This window comes from Danio rerio, chromosome 21 (genome assembly GCF_052040795.2).
Source record: "Danio rerio strain M-AB ecotype USA chromosome 21, GRCz13ab, whole genome shotgun sequence".
NCBI lineage: Eukaryota > Metazoa > Chordata > Actinopteri > Cypriniformes > Danionidae > Danio > Danio rerio.
Genome location: NC_141041.1, coordinates 45,715,811 through 45,741,054, shown reverse-complemented (window position 1 = coordinate 45,741,054; position 25,244 = coordinate 45,715,811). Strand labels below are relative to the sequence as shown.

Sequence of the window (25,244 nt, the reverse complement as noted above, 5' to 3'; positions counted from 1 at the left end):
TCTTAAATACAAATGGTTTGTAAATAATGCAATACTTCATTTAGTAATGAAAAATAAATCATTAACAAAGTATGAAAATACGATTATTAAACACATTTTAAATATGTTTGCAAGTCAAGAATACAGCATTTGTAGCTGCAGTTATAAACTGCTTACTAACGCTTATTAATGTAGAGTTAATGCTTAACAGATGATGAATTCACTAGATACTAATGCTTAATAAACGATTTATAGTGTGTAGTTATTATAAAGTGTTACCTAATGTTTGTATAGCTTACTATCTTTCTCAACAAAACTGCAAATTGAGTTTCTGGTCAACACTTTATAAAATCCTGCAAATAGTATGTCTTTATTTGTGCAGGAATTCAAAGACAGATAGCAACAAAGCATATTCTATCTGATGTCTCACAAACCACAGTAATGCAATGTTACAAGAAACTGATAGCTTCAACCTTTTCTTAAAGTTTAATTAAAACCTGGCAAATCTGGAAACCTAAGTAGCACATCCAGCCAGGTATAGCCCAAGATGACCTTTCTTTCTTTGGGTTTAGCCACAACATTCCAAAGCCATTGTAGTCTTATCAGTGTTCAGTTGATATCTGCATCTTTCAATCAGTGTATGTTTAATGTTGTTGAATCCCAAAGTTGTTTATCCACTGGATAGTGATGATCAGTTAGATTTTAATATTCAGCTCTTTTTTCTCTTAGCTTACCAATATGTCACAATGTCCTAGCCAAGTTTTTTCTAAAGTGACATCTTGAACTTGCTCTATCATCTTTCTTTTATTAGCTTGTAAACAGAGGTAAAGAACTGCATGTTCATGCTCAGATGAGGTGTGTTTTCATGGGAAGTCAGCGTAGTCTGCCCCAATTTAGAACTCTGCACATGGATGGCTATTAGACATCTTTTAACCCTTGGTAGGATCACTTATTGAAATTCTCATGAGAAAAAAAGGTGGAGTATTAGCAACTCAGGGTTATTATGAAACTTCTGAACTGTTATGACAAGAAAAAAGACATTGTAATCAATGCAGATCCAATAGAACAGTTGCCTTCAGAACTGCCTTAATCCATAGCTCATGGCATAGATTCAGCAAGGTACTGGAAATATTCCTCAGAGTTTGGTCCATACTGACATTGTAGCATCATGCAGTTGCTGCAGATTTGCCGGCTGCACATCCATGATGCGATTCTCCTGTTCCATCACATCCCAAAGGTGCTTGATTGGATTGAGTTTGGGTGATAGTGGAGGCCATTTGAGTAAAGTGAACTCATTGTCATATCCAAGAAATCAGGCTGAGATGATTTGCGCCTTATGACATGGTGCGTTATTCTGCTGGAAGTAGCCATCAAAAGATGGGTACACTGTAGTCATAAAGGGATGGACATAGTCAGCAACAACACTCAGGTAGGCTGTGGCATTGACAAAATGCGCAATTGGTACTAATTGGCCCAAAGTGTGCCAAGAAAATATTTAAAAAATGTAAAAATTGTAGCCTTAGTTTAATGTTCTTAGATGACAGGAGTGGCACCCGGTGTGGTCTTCTGCTGCTGTAGCCCATCCACCTCAAGGTTGGACATGTTGTGCATTCAGAGATGCTCTTCTGCATACCTCAATTATATTGAGTGGTTATTTGAGTAACTGTTGCCTTTCTATCACCTCGAACCAGTCTGGCCATTCTCCTTTGACCTCTGGCATCATCAAGGCATTAGCACAGAAATCACCTTTCTTCCCCATTCTGATGCTCAGTTTGAACTGCGGCAGATCGTCTTGACCAGGGGTCACCAATATGGTGCCCATGGGCACCAGGTAGCCCGCAAGGACCACATGTGTTGCCCGCAGGCCTTTTCTAAAAATAGCTCACCATAGCGCCACTTACCAGTAAGCTCCATCTAATATAAAAGTAATCATTTAAAAATGTTAATATTTGCAGAGATATATAAAAATAAAGTGTTGCACATTGATACATTAAATACAGGGTATTTCCTACCCTGTTAAATCATTGTTGAAATTTGTTATTTGAGAAATGTTTATCAAACTGGTAGCCCTCCACATTGATCGATACCCAAGAAGTAGCTCTCAGTTTCATAAAGGTTGGTGACCCCTGGTCTTGACCATGTCTACATGCCTAAATGCATTGAGTTGCTGTCAAGTAATTGCCTGATGTGATTAGCAGAAATGTCCATTAACAAGCAGATGGATAGGTGTACCTTTTAAAATGTTCGGTGAGTGCATATTACCATCCTCTCCAATTAAGCAAAAAAAAAAAAAAAAAAACATGCTGGGAAGGGCCTGTTGATGCCCCGATTTTTAAACATCAAACAAGATTTTGAACATGCAATTAGCTTAGGGGTCTGGATGAAATCCAAATTGACAAAATCTGAAAATTTGCTTCCACTCCGAAATGTCTTTCTTTCTCTGATTACATCAGTCTGCGATCTTGGGCAGAATATCAACAGTCCCCTCCAACCAAGTGCAAGATAGTGAGGGGGAGCACCAAAATAAAACTCAGCCTTGTTTTAATTAGCAGATGCTTTTATCCAAAATGACCCAGACCTGCGAACTCACAAAGAGCAGTTTGCTCTCCATGGAGCAGAGCAGTTGTGACTTTAGTGCCTTGCTCAAGGGACTCACCTCAGCTGGGGTATTGAGCATGGATGAGACGGCTGGGGGCTTATCTATAAATGTGGCATTCACATTTACAAAAAAAAACATTCACAAAAAACACAGGTGGAAGCGTGTACACCACTTTTCATGCATAGGTTGTGATCATACAAAAACTTGATGTGTAGGTATATATATTTAACGTAAATATTGATTCAATTTAACATCTTTATATCATTCATTCATTCATTTTCTCGTCGGCTTGGTCCCTTTATTAATCCTGGGTCGCCACAGCGGAATGAACCGGCAATTTATCCAGCAAGTTTTTACGCAGCGGATGCCCTTCCAGCCGCAACCCATCTCTGGGAAACATCCACACACACTTTCACACACTACGGACAATTTAGCCTACCCAATTCACCTGTACCGCATGTCTTTGGACTGTGGGGGAAACCGGAGCACCCGGAGGAAACCCACGTGAAGGCAGGGAGAATATGGAAACTCCACACAGAAACGCCAACTGAGCCGAGGTTCGAACCAGCGACCCAGCAACCTTCTTGCTGTGAGGCGACAGCACTCCCTACTGTGCCACTGCTTCGCCTCTTTAAATCATTGTCCTAATCATTAATACATAAATGAAGAAAAACATTTTGGGACACTTTAACTTTTAGGAAGGTTTCTATGCAGATCTTTATAAATGAGACCCTGGTTATTCATTCTTCCACGTCACAATACTGAAGTCAATTGTAAAATCATATTTCTCTACTTTTATTCTAGGAATTTCCGCAGCCAAGGCTCGCAAATATGGTACGGGGAAATGAAACAATCTTGTTCTTTTTAGAATAGATGTTCAAACACACCATTTATAATTAACACATTATTTCTGCATTTCGCAAAAGGAATTATTGCTGGAGCTGGTGGAGTAGGATTGCCAGGGGGACAACTTGGTAGTGGAACAGTGCCAGGCGTTGGAGCTGGTGGTGGAACACCAGTTGCAGGTATTGGACCAGGGGGTGTACCAGTCGGTGGCTATAGACCAGGAGGAGTACCAGCAGGTGGTTATGGGCCAGGAGGAGTACCGGCAGGGGGTTATGGGCCAGGAGGAGTACCGGCAGGTGGTTATGGGCCAGGAGGAGTACCAGCAGGTGGTTATGGACCAGGAGGAGTACCTGCAGGTGGTTATGGACCAGGTGGAGTGCCCGCTGGAGGATTTGGTCAAGGATCTGGAGGTATGTTGACAAATATTATTTAACATTAATGCAATTTAGACATACTGTTCATTGCAACTTATACATTTATTCTTCACAAATATCTGTGGCTGCAGCCTATCCAGGTGGAGCAAAAGCCTTAAAATATGGTAGGACATTTTAAACTAGTTTTGACATTGTGTTTTGTTCTGCAGCTTTGAATCAAGATTAATTATTTTTTTTAAACATGTGTAGGTCCTGGTGGGAGTGGAGGGATTCCAGGACTTGGCCTGCAGGGGCAGGTGGGAACTGGTCCAGCAGGAGGACTTGGTACGGGAGCAGGACAAGTTGGTGGTTTTGGTCCAGGGACTTTAGGAGGTCCTGGGTCTGGATTTGCAGGATCAGGACTGCCTGGTAGTGCTGTAGGAGCAGGGAGTAGAGGAGGGCTTGGTCCTGGGTATGGAACAGGCGCTGGAGGTAATTTAAACATGGTGAATTGAGAAGTTTTCATGGTTATAGAACACGTGCAGTATTAATGCTGTAGTCTGATCAACTTATCTTTTTCAATTTCTTGCCTATAAGGATATGGACCTGGATCAAAAGCAGCTAAATATGGCAAGTTGAAAAACTGTACATACTGATATTTTGCGAGTAGCTTTTCACTATCCATTGATCTACTTTACAGTGTGGAGAGATAGAATTTATGTTTCTTTATTTAACCAGATAAAAACCCATTGAGATCAAGAATTCATTTACAAGGGTGACCTGGCCAAGAGGTCTGCAACACACGATTTATATAAAAAAATAAAAATGTAATAATATTATTAATACATAGAAAATTAATATAATATAAAAATACAGTTCAGTTTTCCAGCTTTACCACATTTCGATAAATTAAAAACACATACATTGAGAAATGGACTGTTGTTGTTTGTTAAAAAGGATAGAGCAAAACGATGTCATTGGGATGAGCTCAGATATCTTTAGTTCAGACTGAAGAGTATTCCAGGATGAGGGGGCGGCATGACAAAAGGCTCGCTTCCCTATTTCAGTTCGAACCCGGGGAACAGTCAAATGATAAGATTCACTTGAGCGTAGGGCATACTGGCTTTTAGACTTCTGGAGAAGGGAACATAGGTAGGAAGGCACCAGTCCCAGAACAGCCTTGTAGACCAGAGTCATCTCTTACATACAGAGAAGGCCACTCAGCTTTGGCATACAATTCACAATGGTGAGTATGTCTTTGACAGCCTGTAACAAACCTTAGAGCACTGTGATAGACGGAGTTTATAGGCTGATAACATTTGTTTGAAGCATGCATATATAAAACATCACCATAGTCAATCAATAGTAAAAATTTTGCAGACACCAAATGTTTACGAGCTTTAAGAGAAAAGCATTTCGATAGTAAAATCCGAGCTTAACTCTCAATTTTCTAACCAAATTTGCTATGTGTTCTTTGAAAGAAAGCTCCTGATCGAGTAGAAAGCCTAAATACTTAAAGATGGACACTAAATTTATTTGTTGACCTTGGGCAGTGGTAATCAATGGTTGGTTCTGCACAGGAGTGAAACAATTTGTGAAAATCATTAATTTAGATTTGTCTACATTTAAAACCAATTTAAGATCCTTAAGACGAGAACAATATTAAAAGCAGACTGTAAAAATTGAATGGCCTGAGAAAATGAAGGGGAGCAACAATAAATCACTGTATCATCAGCGTACAGATGATAAAAGGCATTTGGAAGGTTGTCGCACAAGTTATTAATATAGATAGAGAATAATATAGGCCCTAATACTATAATATAGGCCCTAATACAGGCCCTAGTACATTACTAAAATGGAATTAATCTTTTGCAAATATAACAGGTGATATAAAAAAATGTAAAGCACATGATACCAACTGAGATTTTTTTTAAAAAACAAATGTTTTAAAATGTCTACCTTGATATGTTACAACATTAACACTGTTAATGCCATGCTTGATTTGTCAGGTTTACCTGGGTTTGGAGGTGCCTTGGGAACAGGTGCTTTGCCAGGAGCTGGAACAGGAGCTGGAGGTATGTGAAGAAATGTGACATTTTTTTTCTGTTATTGACGAAAAAGAGAAAATTCTGTCATCCTTTAATTGTCATCCTCAGAACTACATTAATTTCTTTTTACTGTGGAACATTAAAAAAATAATGTCTGATGCTTTTGTTTGAATGTTGTTTTTTCTCAAACTGGGTTCCCAACATGTTCAAAAACCTTTGTTCAATCAATCAATCAATCAATCAATCAATCAATCAATCAAGCCTTTATTTGTCACTACGCTTTCGTATAGCTAAATTTGGCCCCCCAGACCAGTGGCGGACTGGGACTAAAAATCAGCCCTGGCACTGTAGCCACACCAGCCCACATTACCACACCGAAACAGCCCATGCAAGGACACGCAAAACCACTACTTATATTGGTGTACAGATGGTGAAATAATATACATTTAATACATGTCACTGCAACAAAAACAACCTATTTATAACAAATTTATCTATGCAATCATTTCCTTCATTCATTTTCTTTTCGGCTTAGTCCCTTTATTAATCAGGGATCGCCACAGAGGAAAAACCACCAACTTACCCAGCATATGTTTTACGCAGCAGATGCCCTCCAAGCTGCAACTCACTGTGAAACCCCTATACACACACATTCACATACATGCACTACGGACAATTAGGCCTACCCAATTCACAGCACATGTGAGGGAAGCCAGGCGGAAACCCACACGAACATGCAAACTCCAAACAGAAACATCAACTCATCCAGCCGAGGCTCGAAATAGCGACCTTCCTGCGCCCCTGCGCTACCCCCTTTCGAGACTATTTCAGTTAAATTTATGCATTTGGCAGCGTTTGATTTTAGAGACATTTTTTTTTTTTTTGCTTTCTGTGAGCTTTTCCGCACCGCCTTTCCTTTTTTATGGTCCATCTCTGACAATTAGCTTGTGTTGCACTTACTGTTTGTTTGACATTCTTGCCAGATTTTGATTACGTCCGCATAACCTCTAATTGGGTCGGCCCATCTTGAATCCAGTCGGTCATTGCTGATTGGGCCAATGCTTAACATTTATTATTATTGTTACTACTATAATCATCATCATCATAATACTCGCATCTTGCAAGAGATAAAAGCTGCCTGCATGTAAAAACAATACATATAAAAAATAAATTAAAAAAATAGCTGACCGGCCCACATTTAAAAAATGGTCCGGCCCCTCTGGCATTTGCCAGAATTGCCAGATGGCCAGTCCGCCCCTGCCCCAGACCATACACAAAACATCACAAACAACTTTTCAGGGGAGACAGATCATAGGAGGTAGCATTTAGAAACGAAGAAAGATACATTTGGACAGTTAGGCAAAAAAAAAACACCCCCTCAGCTTGCCCTTGATTAAGTGAGAAAAGGGAGAAAAACAGCCCTATCTTAGCATAAGCACACCGGCAAGTCACAACATAGACACAGGGGATGGGAACAGGGGTAATGGAAAACAGTCCGTTGAGTGCGGGCGGCCAACTGGTCCAGCAGCCATTTCAAGGCGCAAGTCACAGTCCCGCCCACGCCCCACGTGGGTAAAAGCACACGAAGGCGTTTGTTTTCATGGAAGAAAGAAATCTACAGTGTGGAGCATAGCTTTAAGACAAAGCAAAGCTAACATTAATTGACCTCAGAATTGGTGGATGAATCTAATCTCTTGTTATATTTCATTCCAAAGGGTATGGAGGAGCACAAAAACTACCTAAATATGGTATACCATTTATGGTTTCTTATCTTTATAATTAAGACATCATATGTAATCAGGCTAAGACTTCAACCCCTACATTTTTAACAGGACAGCCAGTTGGTGGAGTTGGAAGTGTGCCAAGTGGGTCAGTACCAGCAACTGGCGGAACTGGGGTCACTGGAACTGGAATTTCAACTGGTAGGTGATTACTAGTAAAAGATATGAATACTTATACAGTAGGTGTGAGTGAGTGCTACGGGGTAATAGTCATTCAGCCATATCAGTGAGGAGTGCTTTGGCACAATGTTTGTGGATTTAAAGCATGTTGGAAATGCTGCTTGATTAAGGGACAGGATAAAATGTCTCTGAAGACCTCTGTGAGCTTCTCAGCACATGCTCTTAGCACGTATCAAGAGGCCAGCAGCTTTGCATGCATTGATCCGTCTTAGTACAGTTTAGATATCTATGAAGGGAAGTATGAGTTGCTGATATTCAGCTGAGTGTGTGATCATTTGGTGGCCAGCTCCTTGTTGTCTCTTTTGTCTCATTGCCTGACTTGTAATAACTCCTGGCTTGAATACCCTTGCATCAGGGGTCAGAGTTGGGAAGTGTTCCTCTACCTTTAGGTTGTAGCAGTGCTTGCTTTGTTTGATGCCCCTTCCTTTTCAGGTTAGGCCTGGATTTGCTGTAGGCCTCCGCATCACTTGATCTAAAAGCAGTGTTCAGCAGCAGCCTCACATCCTTACATGTATATAGTGTAGCATGCTAGAAAAGGTTTAAGACAGTTCCTGTGTTTTATTTTGGGGTGTATTTGTATTTGTAATGGGCGAAGCAGTGGTGCAGTAGGTAGTGTTGTCGCCTCACAGCAAGAAGGTCGCTGGGTCGCTGATTCGATCCTCGGCTCAGTTGGCGTTTCTGTGTGGAGTTTGCATGTTCTCCCAGCGTTCGCTTGGGTTTTCTCCAGGTGCTCCGGTTTCCCCCACAGTCCAAAGAAATGGGGTACAGGCGAATTGGGTAGGCTAAATTGTCCGTAGTGTGTGAATGTTTGTGTGGAAGGGCATCCGCCGCGTAAAAACTTGCTGGATAAGTTGGCGGTTCATTCCGCTGTGGCGACCCCATATTAATAAAGGGACTGAATGAATGAATGTATTTGTAATGTGGGGGGTTAAGGGGCTAGATTTTGGGGAAAAGCGAGTCTGTGCCCTCGAGAGGGAGGGGGGTTTCCCATTGGAGGATACAGGTGTGTTTTTTTGTGTGAGAGAGTTGCTGCTTTCCAGTAAGCACATTGATTACTCTGTCTGCAATGTGCAAAAGTTCATTAAAAGATGAGTTTGAACTGTTAAACGCTTCCTGGCCTTCTTTAGTCTGTTACACTAGTATCAGAAGCGAAATTATGATTTGAAAAGGAAAGGGTGACACTTTGCAGTGGGGGAGAGGGTGTGGGTGCACAGCACGCAAAGAAAGAAGGGCAGGTGCCCTAAACTTGATGCACAGTGGGTGGGGCCTTGCATTGTACTGGAGAGAATTGGGGAAGCTGTTTACCATGTTAAGTTGCCACCAAGAGGCAGGAAAGTGGCAGCGCACAGGGATAGACTGGCTCCATACAGAAAGGATGCCTCAGCAATTTGGCGTATTATTTCTTAAAACAAGACAATATGTGTTGCTTGTCTAGAATATTCTTCTTGATTTAAGAATTTCTAGATATTTAAACTAGAAACAAAACATCTAAGTAGGAAAACATTTTTTGCAGTGTAAAATGTGCTTATGTGCTCAACATTACATCTCAAGAGGTGCAAATGGAGCTAAATGTATACCAGATTCAGGAAACAAAGCAAGGCGAATGTACTGTAAGTTAGTAATCATTGGCTCAATAATTTCTATAAAACAGAATTACTATTCCAATCTTCATTTGAATCATAGGAGGAACAGCAATTCCACTTGCTACCGGAACAGATCGTGGAGGTCTTAGACCTGGAGGTAACTAATTCATGTATTTCATTTATTATGTTAAGAAATATATGTAATATGCATAATAGTGTCATAACTACACGACTTTCTGGTTCCCTGTTTAGTGATTGGCAGCCCTGATGGCGGAACCCGTGGTACTGGAGAAGCTCAAGGTTATTACTTCTACTCTATTACAGTACATAACATACACTGGAAACACTTTAGAATAGTTCAATTCATACTATTAACTACTGGCTTGGCCTATTATTAAGATATTAACTGTTTATTAGTACAACAATACCCAATACCTAATAATATAACCCAATACCTAACCACAACTACTACCTTGCTAACTTTCAATTAGCAGCTTAGTAGATTATTGAAATAATAGTCTTAATTAATGGTTTGTTAATAGCATGAATTGAAATTTATTTTATTATTTATTTGTTAGTTTGTTTGTTCCTGAATTTTAATTGAATTTCATCATTTTCTTGAACGCGCAGGTGGAACGAAAGCACCTAAAACTGGTGAGAAAATATTTCATTTTTTTCTGTCTCTTACATCTTGGATAATCAATCGTTTACAAGAACAAATGAGCAGGCTATTCCTGTTAGCCATCAGTGTTATTTTATGGTTATTTCAGAATCTGGAGGACCAGTAGAGGGATCAGGTGGGTCCATTGTATTTAATGAACAATGGAACCTCTTAATGCCCTTAAGTTGAAACTCACAAATGACAGAAGCTGAACGATGTGTCATTTTTTAAGGTGTTACTGGTGGGCCCATCGATACAGATGGTCTTTATGGAGTTGCCGGGACTGGAATACCCATTTTGGCTGGAGAAAGACCAGGTAGACATCTCGTGACTCTTAGCATTTTGTCATATTTAGTTAAAAATGAACATTTCAAATCATTGGATTAAAAATGTATATTTATATACGTCCATATTTACCCAAATTTTGACTGGGAAAAAAAGTGGACTTCTTTTAGAGCAGGGGTGTTCACACGCTGTCCTGGAGGGCCGGTGTCCTGCTGAGTTTAGCTCCAACTTGCTTCAACACACCTGCTGGGGAGTTTCTAGTATATCTAGTAAGAGCTTGATTAGGTGGTTCAGGTGTGTTTGATTAGGGTTGGAGCTACACTTACCAGGACACCGGGCCTCTGAGTGTGGACACCCCTGTTTTAGAGTGTACTTCTAGTCACTCTGTTTTCTCCTTGTCTGCAGTTCAAGTTTACTTAGAATCTATTAAAGTCTGTAAACATTACATCTTGATGTTAAAAAGTTTACTTGAGAGTTTAAAAGCGATAATAATTGTTCATATTCATGCAACCGCTCTCTGGCTAACTGCAAAACTTTTTGAATGACTGGTTGATAACAGTGCTTTGTAATTTCATCAAATTTACTGATTTTAGCATGCTTTTTAGCCACTGTTTATCAATTTACTTAAACCACTTACTGTTAAAGTCAATCTTGGGCTCACATACTTATGCACCACGTTTATGCTGTTTTGTCAGAAAAGTGTTTTTTTTTCTTCAATTGGATTCAGCTTTTTTTTTTTTCATTTTAATTTTTAACAAACTGTAATAGCAAACAAGCTATTCTTATTCATTGGACAGCTTCTTCAACATGAGGCAAACAGTAATATACCTTTAGGGGAACAAAATGGAAATTACAAGAGTTTTAATGGTTATATATGGTCTTATTTTAAATTGTGATAATTACTGTGGATACAACTGGTTTCTATGTAATCTATGAGCAGGTTCAGGTCCAATCCCAATTCTACCCCTTAGACTTTCCCCAAGAGGTAAGAAAATTTCCCAGAAAACACCAGCCACAACGGCAGCATAGCTCAACCCGGAAGTAAGGAGTTCCACAAACTGGTATTTTTTTGTCATTATAATGAATTTTTACAACAAACAAGCACATGTTTTAATGTATTAATAACCGCGTTTATGTTTTTCATTATCGATAATCAATAATAATAACTCCTGTATAGCAGTCCCACAACATTCTGACACTCGATGACACTCGAATACCTGGTCAGAAAAGTCTAGTGTCTAGGAATGAGCTTTTTACAGTGTCTTCTATGATGTTATGTTGTTTTTTGTGCGTTTACATAAATGAATATGGCCACTGTGTAAATGTACTGTTTATTTACAATCTTCATTGCCACATTATATCGTTATGATAACATAATATATCCCTTCAGTGATTTCCTGAAGATAAATACCAAAAAATAACACAACTGGTGCAGGTGTTGTAGTGGTGTCCCAAATCTTAGGGGTAAATTTTGAAGCCCTTCCCCTTCAAACTCGGTTTTAAGGGGTACAAAAATAGAATTGGTATTGGGTCTAAATTTAAGTGGAATATGTCCCCTGGTCTGGTAAAGAATGACAACAGTTTTGGTGTTAAGGCCTATTAAGTAAAACACATTGTATATCTGTGATGTTTCCAGATTAGTAATATTATTTCAGCAAGGATCACAAATGAAGCAAAATAAACATTAATCTATATTAAATTGCACAGTAAGCTACATTGAACACAAAGCTGCAGTCATGGTTGTGCATGTCTGAAGGATTCCAGGATTCTCTTTAGTATTTAGATGTACTATTGATCAGGATTTTTTAAGTGATATAAATGACATGATTCTGTCTTTTCAGGTGGAACGGGAGTACCACGACCAGAAAGTAAGTTTGACATTACCTTTACAGATCTTACCTCATTATGAGCTTAAAAACTTGTCCTCAGCATTTCAGCTGAGCGGGAAACAGTTTCTCTTTTGCTTACAGCTTCCTTAAGCGGTAGATGAGTATGTTACATATAGAACTACCAGCCTACTGATCTCTCTTAATTTGTTGGACTTGTAAATATAATTAAGATTTTTATATTAACTTACAGACCTCAGTGACCTCAAAGTATCCTCATCAGCTTTTTAGCCAAATAAGAAACTGTTTCTATGTTTCTATCATTGGTTTCTATACAGTCGTAGCCCCCTCTAGTGGTAAATGATCTTGCATACAGAGAGCTTAAAATCTTTTCATTTGATGTGCTTGTGAATATATATATATATATATATATATATATATATATATATATATATATATATATATATATATATATATATATATATTTATATATATATTTGGTATTAAAATTCAGATGCTTAACCTGCATGAATAGGATAGTCGGAAATTCAACTTCAGATTTTTAGCTTTGATTTCAATTATTAGGATAAGCTCTGTTTAACATTTCTTGAAGAGCCTTTTACATTTGGAGTTATATGTGTGCCAAAGTGAGTCCATGTTTTTCCACTTTTAGTCGGAGATAGTGGAACATTACCAGGAGCCAAACCACTTAAACCCCCAGGTACTTCATGCCAGTCACTTTACACTCAGACATTTTAGTCCAGTGGGTGTTTATTTTTTTTTCATTTGTAGGAAATTTTATTTTATTTATTTTATTCTAGGCACTGGGGGTGGAGCAATTGCTGGACGCGGAGATACCCCGGGCACTATTGAAGGAGGACCTGGAAGTATAGGCAGCGGAATTGGTGGGGTTGGTGGAGGTCCAGGTGGAGTTGGTGCTACACCAGGTGGAGTTGGTGGAGTTCCAGGGGGTGTTGGTGGAGTTCCCGGTGGAGTTGGTGGAGTACCAGGTGGAGTTGGTGGAGTTCCTGGTGGAGTTGGCGGAGTGCCAGGTGGAGTTGGTGGAGTTCCTGGTGGAGTTGGTGGAGTCCCTGGTGGAGTTGGTGGAGTCCCAGGTGGAGTTGGTGGAGTTCCTGGTGGAGTTGGTGGAGTCCCAGGTGGAGTTGGTGGAGTTCCTGGTGGAGTTGGCGGAGTTCCTGGGGGAGTTGGTGGAGTTCCTGGTGGAGTTGGCGGAGTTCCTGGTGGAGTTGGCGGAGTTCCTGGTGGAGTTGGCGGAGTTCCTGGTGGAGTTGGTGGAGTTCCTGGTGGAGTTGGTAGTGGACTCACAGGAACTGGAGGAGTTAAACCTCCAAAAGGTACATTGCAAAAAAATGTTTTCTTGCTTAAACTTTTTTTTTTGTCTTTTTTGTAGTCCAAATATCAGAAAATTCTAAAACATATTGCCTTGTTTTCAAAATAATATGCCAAAATAAAATATTTCCTCAAAACAATCAAAATAATCTGTCAATGGGATAAGTAAAATAATCTTATGTCAAAAGGAAAAAAATATTATTTTTCTTACCCCATTGGCAGACTACTTTGATTGTTTTAAGGAAAAACTAACTTCAATTTGGCGTATTACTTCTGAAAACATCTAATTCATAAAAATCTATGTGTTCTGTGTAGTTTATGGAGGTGCAGGAGGAACTGGAGCTCTTGGAGTTGGAGGTGTTGGTGGACTGGGTCCAGCTGGAGGGGGAGGAGCTGGACTTCTGCCAGGAGGTGGTGGTCTGCTTCCAGGAGGTGGAGCTGCAGGCACAGGATTTGGACTGCAGAAACCAGGAAAAAGTACTCAAGCATTGATCAGATTCACACTTTGTACTGTGACAACTAAATGTATTTTATTTTAGCCGAATGTGTAAAGATATCAAGAAATGCCTGCGAAAAATGATCATGTATTACACAAAGCTTATTTACTGGTCTTCAGTTATTAGCTTCACATCTGAAACAGAGTGTAATTAGCTTGTTAAATTTATTGCAGGTTATGGTGGAGCTGGAAGCTTAGGAGCTGGTGGGATCCTACCTGGAACTGGTAAATCTAAAAAGCTATCAAATTTGTGATTTTTAGTGGTGTAAAGTAACAAATTACAAATACTCAAACTACGAGATGTTTTTCCTCAGGAATTGTAATTTACCAAGTAGTTTAAAAATGTGTACTTTTACTTTCCCTTGAGTACATTTTTAATGCTGTATCAGTACTTTTATTCTATTACTTTCCTTCAACCTGCAGTCACTACTTTATTTTTTCTTGTCTATGGGGATTAGAAAACGTCCAATCAAAAATCAAACAAATATCAACGTCTAATGATGACACAGCTTGACGTTGTGTGGACGTTACCACTATGACGTCTATCAAATGTTGGATTTTGGTTGCTCGTACCTGCTGAATAAATGTCAGTATTTGACGCCAATATGACGTTGGTTTAAGACGTTGACTCGACGTTGGTTTTTGATCACTTTCTAACACTAGCTAAAATCAGCCAAATGTCAACGTCATTTGACATCGTTATTGGATATCAAAATAACGTTGGCTTTAGGCCCCGTTTACACTAGTGCGTTTTAGTTTGAAAATGTCATTTTAGATCAAAAACGATCCGCGTCCACACTAGTGTTTCACCTAGCGTTTCTGAACATATGTCCGTCCACACTATACCACCAAAAACGTTTATCACGTGAACATTCGCGCACTCAGGGCATGCACGTTCTAGCGTATATATGCCGCTTCTGTAGTAAAAAAGGCAGAGTTTAACTGCACAATGGCCCCTAAAACGGACAATAGTGCAAAAAAAGCTCCCATTTCTGTGTCCAGGTTGTTGTTTACAGTGAAGGCTGGTCTGTTGTCTTCTGGTAGCGTTAAAGCCATGTGTTATAGTCATGTGATAGGGGCTTGACGAATGAGGGAAGGACACGCAATGACACAAATCAGATAGCGAATCTCGGCAGCTCCGCCTCCATTTCCAGATATCTCCGTTTTCCCCATCCACACTGAGACGGAGCAGCAGGGTTTTAGAATGGAAACGGCCTCTCCAGCGTTTCCAAAATGCTCCGTTTTCTGCGTTTGAAAACTCTGGCGTAGTGTGGACGGATGACGTAACCGTAGCAAAACTTATGCGTTTTCAAACTAAAACGCACTAGTGTAAACGGGGCCTTAAACGCTGGCTAGACATTGAATTTTGGTCATTTGGCAACTTAATATTAACATCTTAAGACTTTGTGTGCCTGCCGAGCAATAACTAAATGGACTACAGAATTTTACGTTTACACACATTCACAAATTAGATGTAAATGAATCAGCTTTTTACAGTGTAATACTCAATACTCACTACTCTTGAGTACTTTTGAAAGGGCTACTTTTTACTCATACTTTGAGTTATATTCACAACACTTTTAGTCTACTTGAACTACATTTTCAGACAAGTAATGGTACCTTTACTTAAGTATGATTTTTCAGTACTCTTTCCACCACTGATGATTTTTCTAATCACCAGTTAACAATTAGATTATAGTTTAGTTAATTTGTTTACAGGGTCAGTGCACATTAATACAAAAATACTGTAAAATGTGCCAGAATTTGCCAAGAATGGCTATTTTTCATCTGCAGACCCCTTACGGAATGTTAAAAAGTCACACCTAAAAGAGAAGCACAGCATAAGAACATAGAATACTCTATCATATATATAAAATACAATAAAATGTCAATGTCAATTTTATTTATATGGCACTATTTAACACAACCAGAGGTTGACCAATGTGCTACACAGTACAAATCAAAACAGATAAATAAATTTAAAACATTTTCAAAATTATTGCTATAAACAACAACTTTCACTGACAAAATGCCAAATCAAAGAGGTAAATTTTCAACCTAGATTTAAAAACAGACAGGGATGAAACAGATCTAATACAGAGGGGCAGAGCATTTCACAACCTAGGACCAGCTACTGCGAAAGCACGGTCACCTCTGCACTTCAGTCTCGACTTAGGGATGTATGACAGTCTCTGGTTAGATGACCAAAGAGACCGACCAGGCTGATGCTCAGTTCACATGTCTGACAGATAAGAAGGTGCACGGCCATTTAGAGATTTAAAAACCAAGACAAGCATTTTAAAAGTGACTTGATATTTCACAGGCAGCCAGTGCAGAGAGCGTACAACTGTTTTAATATGGTCATGTTTCTTGGTACCTGTTAAAAGCCTTGTAGTATCATTTTGAACTAATTGTAACCGGGATAAGGTTTTCTGACTAACCCCAAAGTATAAAACAAAGCAAAAAACAAAAACAGATTGATGGCAGCAGAAGAGGACAAAAAACTAAGACAAACAGTATAAGTAAGTGTCAAGAATACAGTACTAATGCTGACAATGCTGATTTGTCAATAATAAATTTTTAACATGAGACTGAAAAGTAAGCGATCTTCTAATTGTTGGAGGGATGGAGTTCTGTTCCCTAGCAGCTTTCACTGAAAATACTGACGGACTGAATTTACTTTTTTGAGAGGAATAATACAATCCCCTCTTTCACCACCTCTAGTAGATCGGTGAGCAGTTGTTCTGACTTTCACAAACTGATTTAATGGTGAAGTCGGGTAAAGTAAGGTCTTAAACATTAAACAAATATGTACATATTTAATCAATTCAAATATGCAGGTTGTATTTCTTTTATAATGAACAATGGTCAAATTGAACTGATTTCTTATCAAGGGTTTTTAAGGATTGTTTGTATAATAGTTCAAGTGGCTTGAAGGTATCCCTAGTAGCAAAGAATTCTGGCCCAGATTTGGCATAAAGCTGGCACAGCAGGCATTCATCCGGCACTGGCATACAGCATGAGGGCCAAACATGGCCCGGGTTTGGCAGAGGTGGCACCGTCTTTAAGGCGGCACACAAGATTTGGGCCAGATGAAAAACGTAGTATTTGGCCCAGATTTAAAAATTTGATAAGTGGGCCATTTGAGTTTGGCCAGTTTTGACCCACATAAAATCATTTCTGAGTAAAGAAAAAAAATTCTACCAATCAGGTCACTTTGAGAAAAAGCGTGCCCATAGTGTGCCTAAAGCGCATCACTCCATGGTTTTATCAATTTCATTGCAATCATGACACACCAACCTATCTGGCCCAGTTCAGGCCCAGTTATGAGTTATTAACTTGGCTGAGACTTAGCCCAGATATGGTCCATGTTTGGCCCTTGTCTGGAAGCCAGATTTGGTCCAGTCATGTACCGTAATTCACTGCAGCATGTGGGCCAAGCAAAACCTGATTGTGTGGGCCAGAGCTGGGCCAGAGAAATTTTGCTATGTGGGTAGTAATGCTAGCTTGGGACCAAGCGGTTAAACATTAAGTGATATGGGAAATGATTACGTAGGGATAATAGATTAGGGCAGCCTCACATAACATCTGATCACAAATAAATCTAAAATTTGTTCCGGTTACAAAACTTTTTAACCTGTGACTTAGATGATAGTTTTGAATCTATCAAAACACCAAGATGCTTGTACTCAGACACATCTGATACTATACTTAACCTATCATTTCTACGTGGATGGGGACAAATCACAAATTGTATCTGATTTTAAATATCTTGGGGTCCAAATTGACTCCAAATTAACATTTAAATCACAAATTAAAAAGGTATGTTACCGTGTTAAATTCAATATAACTAATTTCCGGTTCATAAGGTCACATCTATCATTGCAGGCAGCTAAAATATTCATGCATTCAATGATTTTATCACATTTAACCTACTGTCTAACAACCTGGTCACAAGCAAACAAAACAACACTAAAACCCATAGAGTCACTTTACAAACAGTCAATTAAAATACTGGATAAAAAGCCTCTAAGACATCATCATTGTAGCATTTTACAAAAACATAAACTGTTAAGCTGGGAAAATGTCATTAAGTACTCAAACATTTGCCTGTTGTATAAAATCATTCATGGTCTGTCATCCCCACCTCTCAGTCAGTTTGTAAACATCAGGAACACCACACACAGAGCAACACGAGGGGCAGCCCGAGGAGACTGTATTGTCCCACTCCGGAAAAGTACCTTTGGTCAGGGTGCCTTTTCAGTTACAGCTGCACAGGAGTGGAATTCTGTCCCTGGCAGCATCAAAGAGATAACCTCATTTAATATAATCAAAAAACATTTAAAAACCTGGTTTTGTTGTGCCCACCATCTTAATGATCTGTTGTTTAAATGTGTTTCAACTATTTTTTTATCTCTATTACAAATTGTTGGTGTTTTAGCTTAATTTGTAAATATTCTCTTTTAACATCTATATGACCATGTCTATTTTAGTACTTTTTAAGTATGTTTGATAGATTGTATAATTTTTGTATTGTTTTTTCTAGGTTGTTAAGGGACAACACCCACATAGCAAAATTTCTCTGGCCCAGCTCTGGCCCACACAATCAGGTTTTGCTTGGCCCACATGCCGCAGTGAATTACGGTAAATGACTGGACCAAATCTGGCTTCCAGACAAGGGCCAAACACGGACCATATCTGGGCCAAGTCTCAGCCAAGTTAATAACTCATAATTGGGCCTGAACTGGGCCAGATAGGTTGGTGTGTCATGATTGCAATGAAATTGATAAACTCATGGAGTGATGCGCTTTAGGCACACTATGGGCACGCTTTTTCTCAAAGTGACCTAATTGGTAGAATTTTTTTTCTTTACTCAAAAATGATTTTAGTGTATTTTAAATGTGGGTCAAGACTGGCCAAACTCAAATGGCCCAATTATCAAATTTTTAAATCTGGGCCAAATACTACGTTTTTCATCTGGCCCAAATCTTGTGTGCCGCCTTAAAGACGGTGCCACCTCTGCCAAACCCGGGCCATGTTTGGCCCACATGCTGTATGCCAGTGCCGGATGAATGCCTGCTGTGCCAGCTTTATGCCAAATCTGGGCCAGAATTCTTTGCTACTAGGGCAGATGAAAAATAGCCTTCGGGCTAATTCTGGTGCATTGGCAGAAATGCTAATTTTTGTACACTGTCCCTGCCAAATAAACAAATAAATACAATAAATTTTTAGAAAAGAACACACACACTGTTTTAGAGATGTAAACAGCAATTCTGCTCATGTTGTGCTAAGACAGATGTCTTTAATTTTTGCTAGGCATCAGATTCCCCAGTGGGGCTGCAGTGGGCAGCAAACCAGGAAAAGGTATCGGAAAACATTCTTGTCATTCCACAATCCCTGTATGTCTTATGTATTTTATACGCTTGGTAAGACTTCTGAATTCCTCCTTTTCTACTTTGATCAAAGTTTATGGAGCAGGCACACTTGGTGGGCTTGGAGGCCCAGGTGGATATGGAGCAGGACCTGGCGGCTATGGAGGGGGTCCAGGTGGTTATGGAAGTGGTCCGGGCAGTGCTGGTGGACTCGGAGGGCCTGGATTTGGTGGTAATTTATCAAGACTAACTTGGCTGTTTTAAAAATATAGACCATTTCAATGTGGTCATGTCATTGGCCCGTGACCATTTCCTGGTTGTTTTCAAACAATTTCATAACTGTAACAAGAGACAATTCACTCATAACTTTGAGTTTAAACAGCTATCATAACATTATTTATCAATATGTGGCTCTTTTTGGATTTTCAGAAGCTATAGAAATTAAAAATATAGAACAGGAAATACGTACCATTGTTTTTGTTTGCATCCCTCAAAATGGTCTACAGTATTTTATATTTGCCTCACAGTTTTGGGTTAACATGGGTTAATGTGAAACACTGAAGTTTGTAAACTGAAAATATATGAATAAATAAGATCTTTACATTTGAATCTTTTTTAAGGCCTTGGTTATGGTCCTGGCGGAGTAAAACCACCTAAAAGTACGTAAAAATGCTTTAATAGTACAATAACTGTTCCTTTGTAGCTTCCAAGTTCACAATTACAAACCTTTTTGGTTTATCAGGCTATGGAGGAGCTGGAGCACTGGGTGGGGCTGGACAAGGAGGAATTGGTGGAGGTCCTGGACGTCTAGGTGTTGGACCAGGGGGTGCCGGTGGCATTGGGGGTGGTCTAGGTGTTGGACCTGGTGGTGTTGGTGGAGGTCCTGGAGGACTGGGTGGAGGTATCTTGTCATTTTTATGTAAAGCAGAATTTGTTAAAATTAGGTTGCATGTTACACAATCAAGTTTGTTTATGCTTTTTGGAATGTGTCGAAAGAAACAAATCTTAACAATTATAAACAAGCCATTAAAAAATGAGTGCTTTTTGTCTTATTTATTCTGCATGCTCTTACAAATTCAGATATGGTCTCAGTGTTGCCAACTATTTCCAATAAAAAGTAGCTAAAGCCTGCCTGAGAAGTAGCTAAATGTTGCCTATGACATCACACTAATTTGCATATCAGTGACGTCATTACGTAGTATCTGACAAGCTTAAGCCTGTCATGTCTTTACTCTCTGAGGCACCGTCTATTACATTATATTAAAACATTACATCCAGATGCACAATATTTAAGTTCTTATTAACATATTACTTTGCGTGATGACGCGTATTCGTAACTTTCTTGGATAGAAAGTGCCCTTCCAAAATGATCAAAAGTGCACCCGCGACACAACCCCCTCCCAACTACACTGCTCTTCAGTACGCACACGACGACGACAACCCCTCCAACCCCCCCCATTCAAAAATTTTTTCCTGCATATGCCCTTTGGACAGTTTCTGCACGGGCCTGATTTCAAGAGTTCACATTTAGATATTGTTTGACAACTGTTAGCAGGTTTGACATGCTGTCCCGGGAGAGAACCCTGAGCTCGGAGATAGTTGAGCCCAGGGCTTCCGCCAGGTCCATAGAGCAAGTGAGGGGAGTACGAAATCAGATGGTTCTCGAGAGCTCCCCTATGGTAAAGGAGGAAAGAAGGAGAAAGGGGTGGATGGGGGGTTTCTTTCGGAAAACGAAGATAAGGGAGTAAATCTACACTGAAAAAAGTGTTGCATGCAGAACTGTTGCAAACAATTTATTTGTGTTAAATTTAAACAAACGAATTAAATATAATAATGTAACTTAATTAGTTTGTTTAATTTCAGCCCAAATAAATTGTTTACAACCACTTAACGTAAAAAAATTGAGTAAATCCAAGGAATCATCTTTGAATAGTTTTTTTCAGTCTAGCTAGGCTACTTATAGTGAGTTAGGATTGATCTGATTGGCTAACAAATGGATGTAGATGGGTGGCCAGCTGTAGTCAATCATATCCCGTGCTCCTCTCGAAATTAGTTTGTAAAACTTCACTTAAAATGTACTTTCAGATTTTTAAAAAAAACATCATGACACTGAATCACTGTGGGCATCTGTGAGATTGATAATGATGAAGAAGTGGATGTCACTTCACACACTGTTTTTATTGTAGGGTTTGGAGGTTATGGGGGAGTTGGCGGAGGCCCAGGAGGAACCGGTGGAGGTAACAACATTCGTTTTTATGCAGCATTGTCAGATGAATTACATCATGCCAGGTGAAAATTAAGTTTTATTTTAATAATAACACGTCTGCCATCAGGTCTCAGGTACCCAGGGGGAGCAGGAGCAGGGAAACCTGGTAAAGCAGGTAAATTTACTTCACTTATTAGTGCATGATTTGTGTTCAATTGTTAATCATTCGAAGGGCCAGACAGAATCTGCGGACATTCTTTGCTATTTCTGCACATTTCTGAGTTTTTATGCAGAATGATTTTGGGAGTATCATAATTAAAACCTTGATATATGAAATAAAAAGTAATACCGTTTTAACTTGTATTTAATGTTTACAATGCAAATCCAAATAGATCCACTTTATTTGATAAACAAAGCAAGTCTATTATGTAATATCTTTACTAAAAGACAGAAAATATTGCTTTACAAACTACTGTAAATCAGTGCTTCACAAACTTTTTTCATCAAGTACCACCTCAGAAAAATTTGTCTCTCCAAGTACCACCATAATGACGAGGCAGATTAATTATTGGAGTTTGTGTTAACTGCACACAGAGACTAACTTTAATTATTCTATAGCTCCAAGCTTCAAGCGTGGCAAAGTTGCTTGAGTCTATTTGTGTCCCGCGACATTTGAATCACATCCAGATTAATTAGCCTAAATCTGAGGTAACAAATGAACCGAAAGTCACTTTTAGTTAACAAAACAAAATTTACAAAACAAAACCTTTACAAAACAAATAACATTTTGAAAACATGCATTGTTTACACAACTACGAACTCATTTTGACGCATTTGTAATAGCTATTCATGATGCAGCATGGGCAGATTCCTGAGTTGGTAACACTTTATAATAACTACACACTATAAATCATTTATTAAACATTAACAAATAGTTTATTAATCATTTACTAACTCATTTTGAATAATTCTAAAAACCCTCAACTACTCTTAAATACAAATGGTTTGTAAATAATGCAATACTTTGTAAGGTCCAGCCAGTTGGTCCAATGACGGTATCCACTGGTGGATGAAGGTTCACTGCATGTTCGGTCTTTCCATTTTTCATATCTGACTCCAATTTTAGTATGAGGTGGTTTAGAATATTAATATATTTATCCTCGTTTTATCTGACTCCAATTATAAAACATTAAGAAGATTATATCAATATGTAATTTAGATAAATGTTTTAACCGTTTGTCTTCACTAGTAACAATTACATCCGTTCATTCGGGTGCTCATGTCGTTTAGAGAAATCGCCTCGGCCGAAGGTGTCCCTCACGGTCACACTCCGGTCAGTCTTGAATATTAAACAGAGGTAAATTGACTAATACTTTAGATGGCCGCTACCAGCGCGCTCGTTCTAAAATACTTTAGTTAGTCCCGCTTAGATGTACACCTTTGAGTTAAGACAATCATCATTTCTAATTAGAGGTTAGGGCATTAATATAAATGTACCCGACTACTGGACTCTATAGTAACTTTGGTTTTCACCAAGCCCATGGTTTCCCATATGAACTTAATTTAGAATAATATTACCTTCAAACAAAGGTCGGGTACCCAATCTAGGTTAGTCGTGCAACACCTTGTTGACCTAGACGGAAGTTATCGCCCTTTCCACCTAAGTACACATGAATCAATATCAAGAGTCAGCCGGATCGCTAAAACACAATTAGTGTGCCCAATGCTCCATCTCAACTGGATTTTAGTCCGTCTACTGACCTGACGCAAGACGTGCGGAAACAAGGATACAGCGTAATCTACTTGAATTAATAATTACAGAGTGAGCAAAATATGTTCAAACATAACAATTTATTAGTCAGGTAAATGTATTATGCCAATTCAATCAGTCAATTCATAAATGATCAATACAAAACATCAAATTATCAAAGATAAATCCAAGATGAAAAAGATGCATTCCTGACTTTGTAATATACATAACATGGCGCAAGCCATGTTATGGGCTGATCTGGTTAGGCAGAATCGCCCTGAGTCTTTCTTAGGCCTTACCTTAAATAATACAAGAATTCCCTCAAGGAAGGGGGTGTGAATAACAAAAAAGGCATTCACACTTAGTGTCACACCCCTCACAGTGGTTCAAAAGATGCCTGAAGTTATATATTTATTGTTCTGATTATGTCTATTTCTGAGAGAATGAGACCATTGTACCAATCGCACTGAGACATTTCAAATGATATCAAACATGATGGTTAAAGTCAGTTTGGTTAATTCTAGAACATTCAAACACTGAAATGACCATATGTGTGAGTTGGGGGGATGAAGCTGAGTTTCAGCATACTCAGATGCAAATGCAGCAGGAACTGGTTTTTCACGCATTCCCCCCTGGTGGGTTGTGGAGTCTATTGGCCCTGTCTTCAGCTCATGTTTTGAATTGTCAAAGACATCAAAAATATTTGTAATATTTCAATTCTTACAACTTAATTTAGTAATGAAATATAAATCATTAACTAAGTATGAAAATACAATTGTTAAACACATTATATAGGTGCTTATAAGTCAAGAATACAGCATTTGTAGCTGCAGTTATAAACTGCTTACTAACGCTTATTAATGTAGAGTTGATGCTTAACAGATAATGAATTCACTAGATGCTAATGCTTAATAAATGACTCATAGTGTGTAGTTATTATAAAGTGTTACCCAAAAGCGCTTCTCTAGCGCGTATCTGCTCCGCAATCGCCGCTGCCGCACACCTTATTTTTAGCATCTGATGACGCGATGCACTAAAGTAAACATTCTAAGCACTGCACCGATGCTATCATACGCAATAGTGAACAACTGATGCTGATCACGTAATTGTAATTGTGTATTTTTTTCGCGTACCACTAGTAGGAAGCCCACGTACCACTAGTGGTAAACGTACCACAGTTTGAGAACCACTGCTGTAAATAAATCAAATCAATATTTTCACATTAGTCAATAATATTACTGAAATTAGTTTAAAAACTGAACAACTATAAATTTACACACATAAATAAACAGAATCAATGATGGGCTAAAAATCTGCTGAATTTTGCACATGCAAAATCTCACCAACAACTGACTAGGCACATACAGTATATCTGGTTGGTTGACATCAAAATGGATTGATTATATTTCCTTATGTTTGTTTAAATGTCTTAAAGGCTTTGGCACAGGGGCACTAGGAGGCCAAGGCTATCAGCCAGGTGAGCTATTATCCTCCATCAGTTCTCCTTGGAGCTACAAATTCAAGACATGCACTCACCCACATCTTCAATTGTCCTGTCAGTTGAATTGATGAAAGAGCAGATATCAAGATTTAGGGCCCTATCATACACCCGGCGCAGTGTGGCGCAAGGCACGGCGCAATAGACTTTTGCTAGTTTCAGCTTAGCGCAAGAGTCGTTTTGAGGCGTTGCGCTACGCTGTTTAAATAGCAAATGCATTAGCACTCATATGTGCACCCATAGGCGTTCTGGTATAAAAAGGAAGGCGTTCTGAGGCGGACCGCTGGCGCGTTGCTATTTTGAGAAACTATAATAGATTTTTCGTTAGACCAAAACAAACCCAGTCTAAACTCCGGCGCAGAGTTGCGCCTCGCTTACGCACTGCTTAATACGCACAAGAGAGCAATAGGCAAATATTTTTACATATGAAA

At 39.0% G+C, this 25,244-nt stretch overlaps 2 protein-coding genes across 7 annotated transcripts in view; both read left to right on the top strand.

The window, feature by feature from the left end:
- Positions 1-25,244, top strand: part of pcyt1bb (phosphate cytidylyltransferase 1B, choline b) — a 658,357-nt gene that overhangs the window by 397,686 nt on the left and 235,427 nt on the right. The gene's annotated exons all lie outside the window — the stretch shown is intronic.
- Positions 1-25,244, top strand: part of elnb (elastin b) — a 44,020-nt gene that overhangs the window by 12,005 nt on the left and 6,771 nt on the right. Inside the window, exons 31-55 of one of the 6 annotated variants that reach the window (XM_087299974.1) lie at positions 3,383-3,412; positions 3,505-3,834; positions 3,930-3,962; positions 4,048-4,269; positions 4,375-4,407; positions 5,787-5,852; positions 7,541-7,573; positions 7,658-7,747; positions 9,470-9,526; positions 9,622-9,669; positions 10,000-10,023; positions 10,140-10,166; positions 10,263-10,346; positions 12,157-12,183; positions 12,815-12,862; positions 12,963-13,496; positions 13,807-13,968; positions 14,162-14,212; positions 19,304-19,351; positions 19,454-19,591; positions 19,980-20,018; positions 20,102-20,260; positions 21,546-21,596; positions 21,693-21,740; positions 24,751-24,792. In XM_087299974.1, coding sequence (XP_087156100.1) covers positions 3,383-3,412; positions 3,505-3,834; positions 3,930-3,962; positions 4,048-4,269; positions 4,375-4,407; positions 5,787-5,852; positions 7,541-7,573; positions 7,658-7,747; positions 9,470-9,526; positions 9,622-9,669; positions 10,000-10,023; positions 10,140-10,166; positions 10,263-10,346; positions 12,157-12,183; positions 12,815-12,862; positions 12,963-13,496; positions 13,807-13,968; positions 14,162-14,212; positions 19,304-19,351; positions 19,454-19,591; positions 19,980-20,018; positions 20,102-20,260; positions 21,546-21,596; positions 21,693-21,740; positions 24,751-24,792 — 2,424 coding nt within the window. The remainder of the gene's footprint in view (positions 1-3,382; positions 3,413-3,504; positions 3,835-3,929; positions 3,963-4,047; positions 4,270-4,374; positions 4,408-5,786; positions 5,853-7,540; positions 7,574-7,657; positions 7,748-9,469; positions 9,527-9,621; positions 9,670-9,999; positions 10,024-10,139; positions 10,167-10,262; positions 10,347-12,156; positions 12,184-12,814; positions 12,863-12,962; positions 13,497-13,806; positions 13,969-14,161; positions 14,213-19,303; positions 19,352-19,453; positions 19,592-19,979; positions 20,019-20,101; positions 20,261-21,545; positions 21,597-21,692; positions 21,741-24,750; positions 24,793-25,244) is intronic. The other 5 variants (NM_001048064.2, XM_087299977.1, XM_087299975.1 and 2 more) reach the window with 5 other exon arrangements.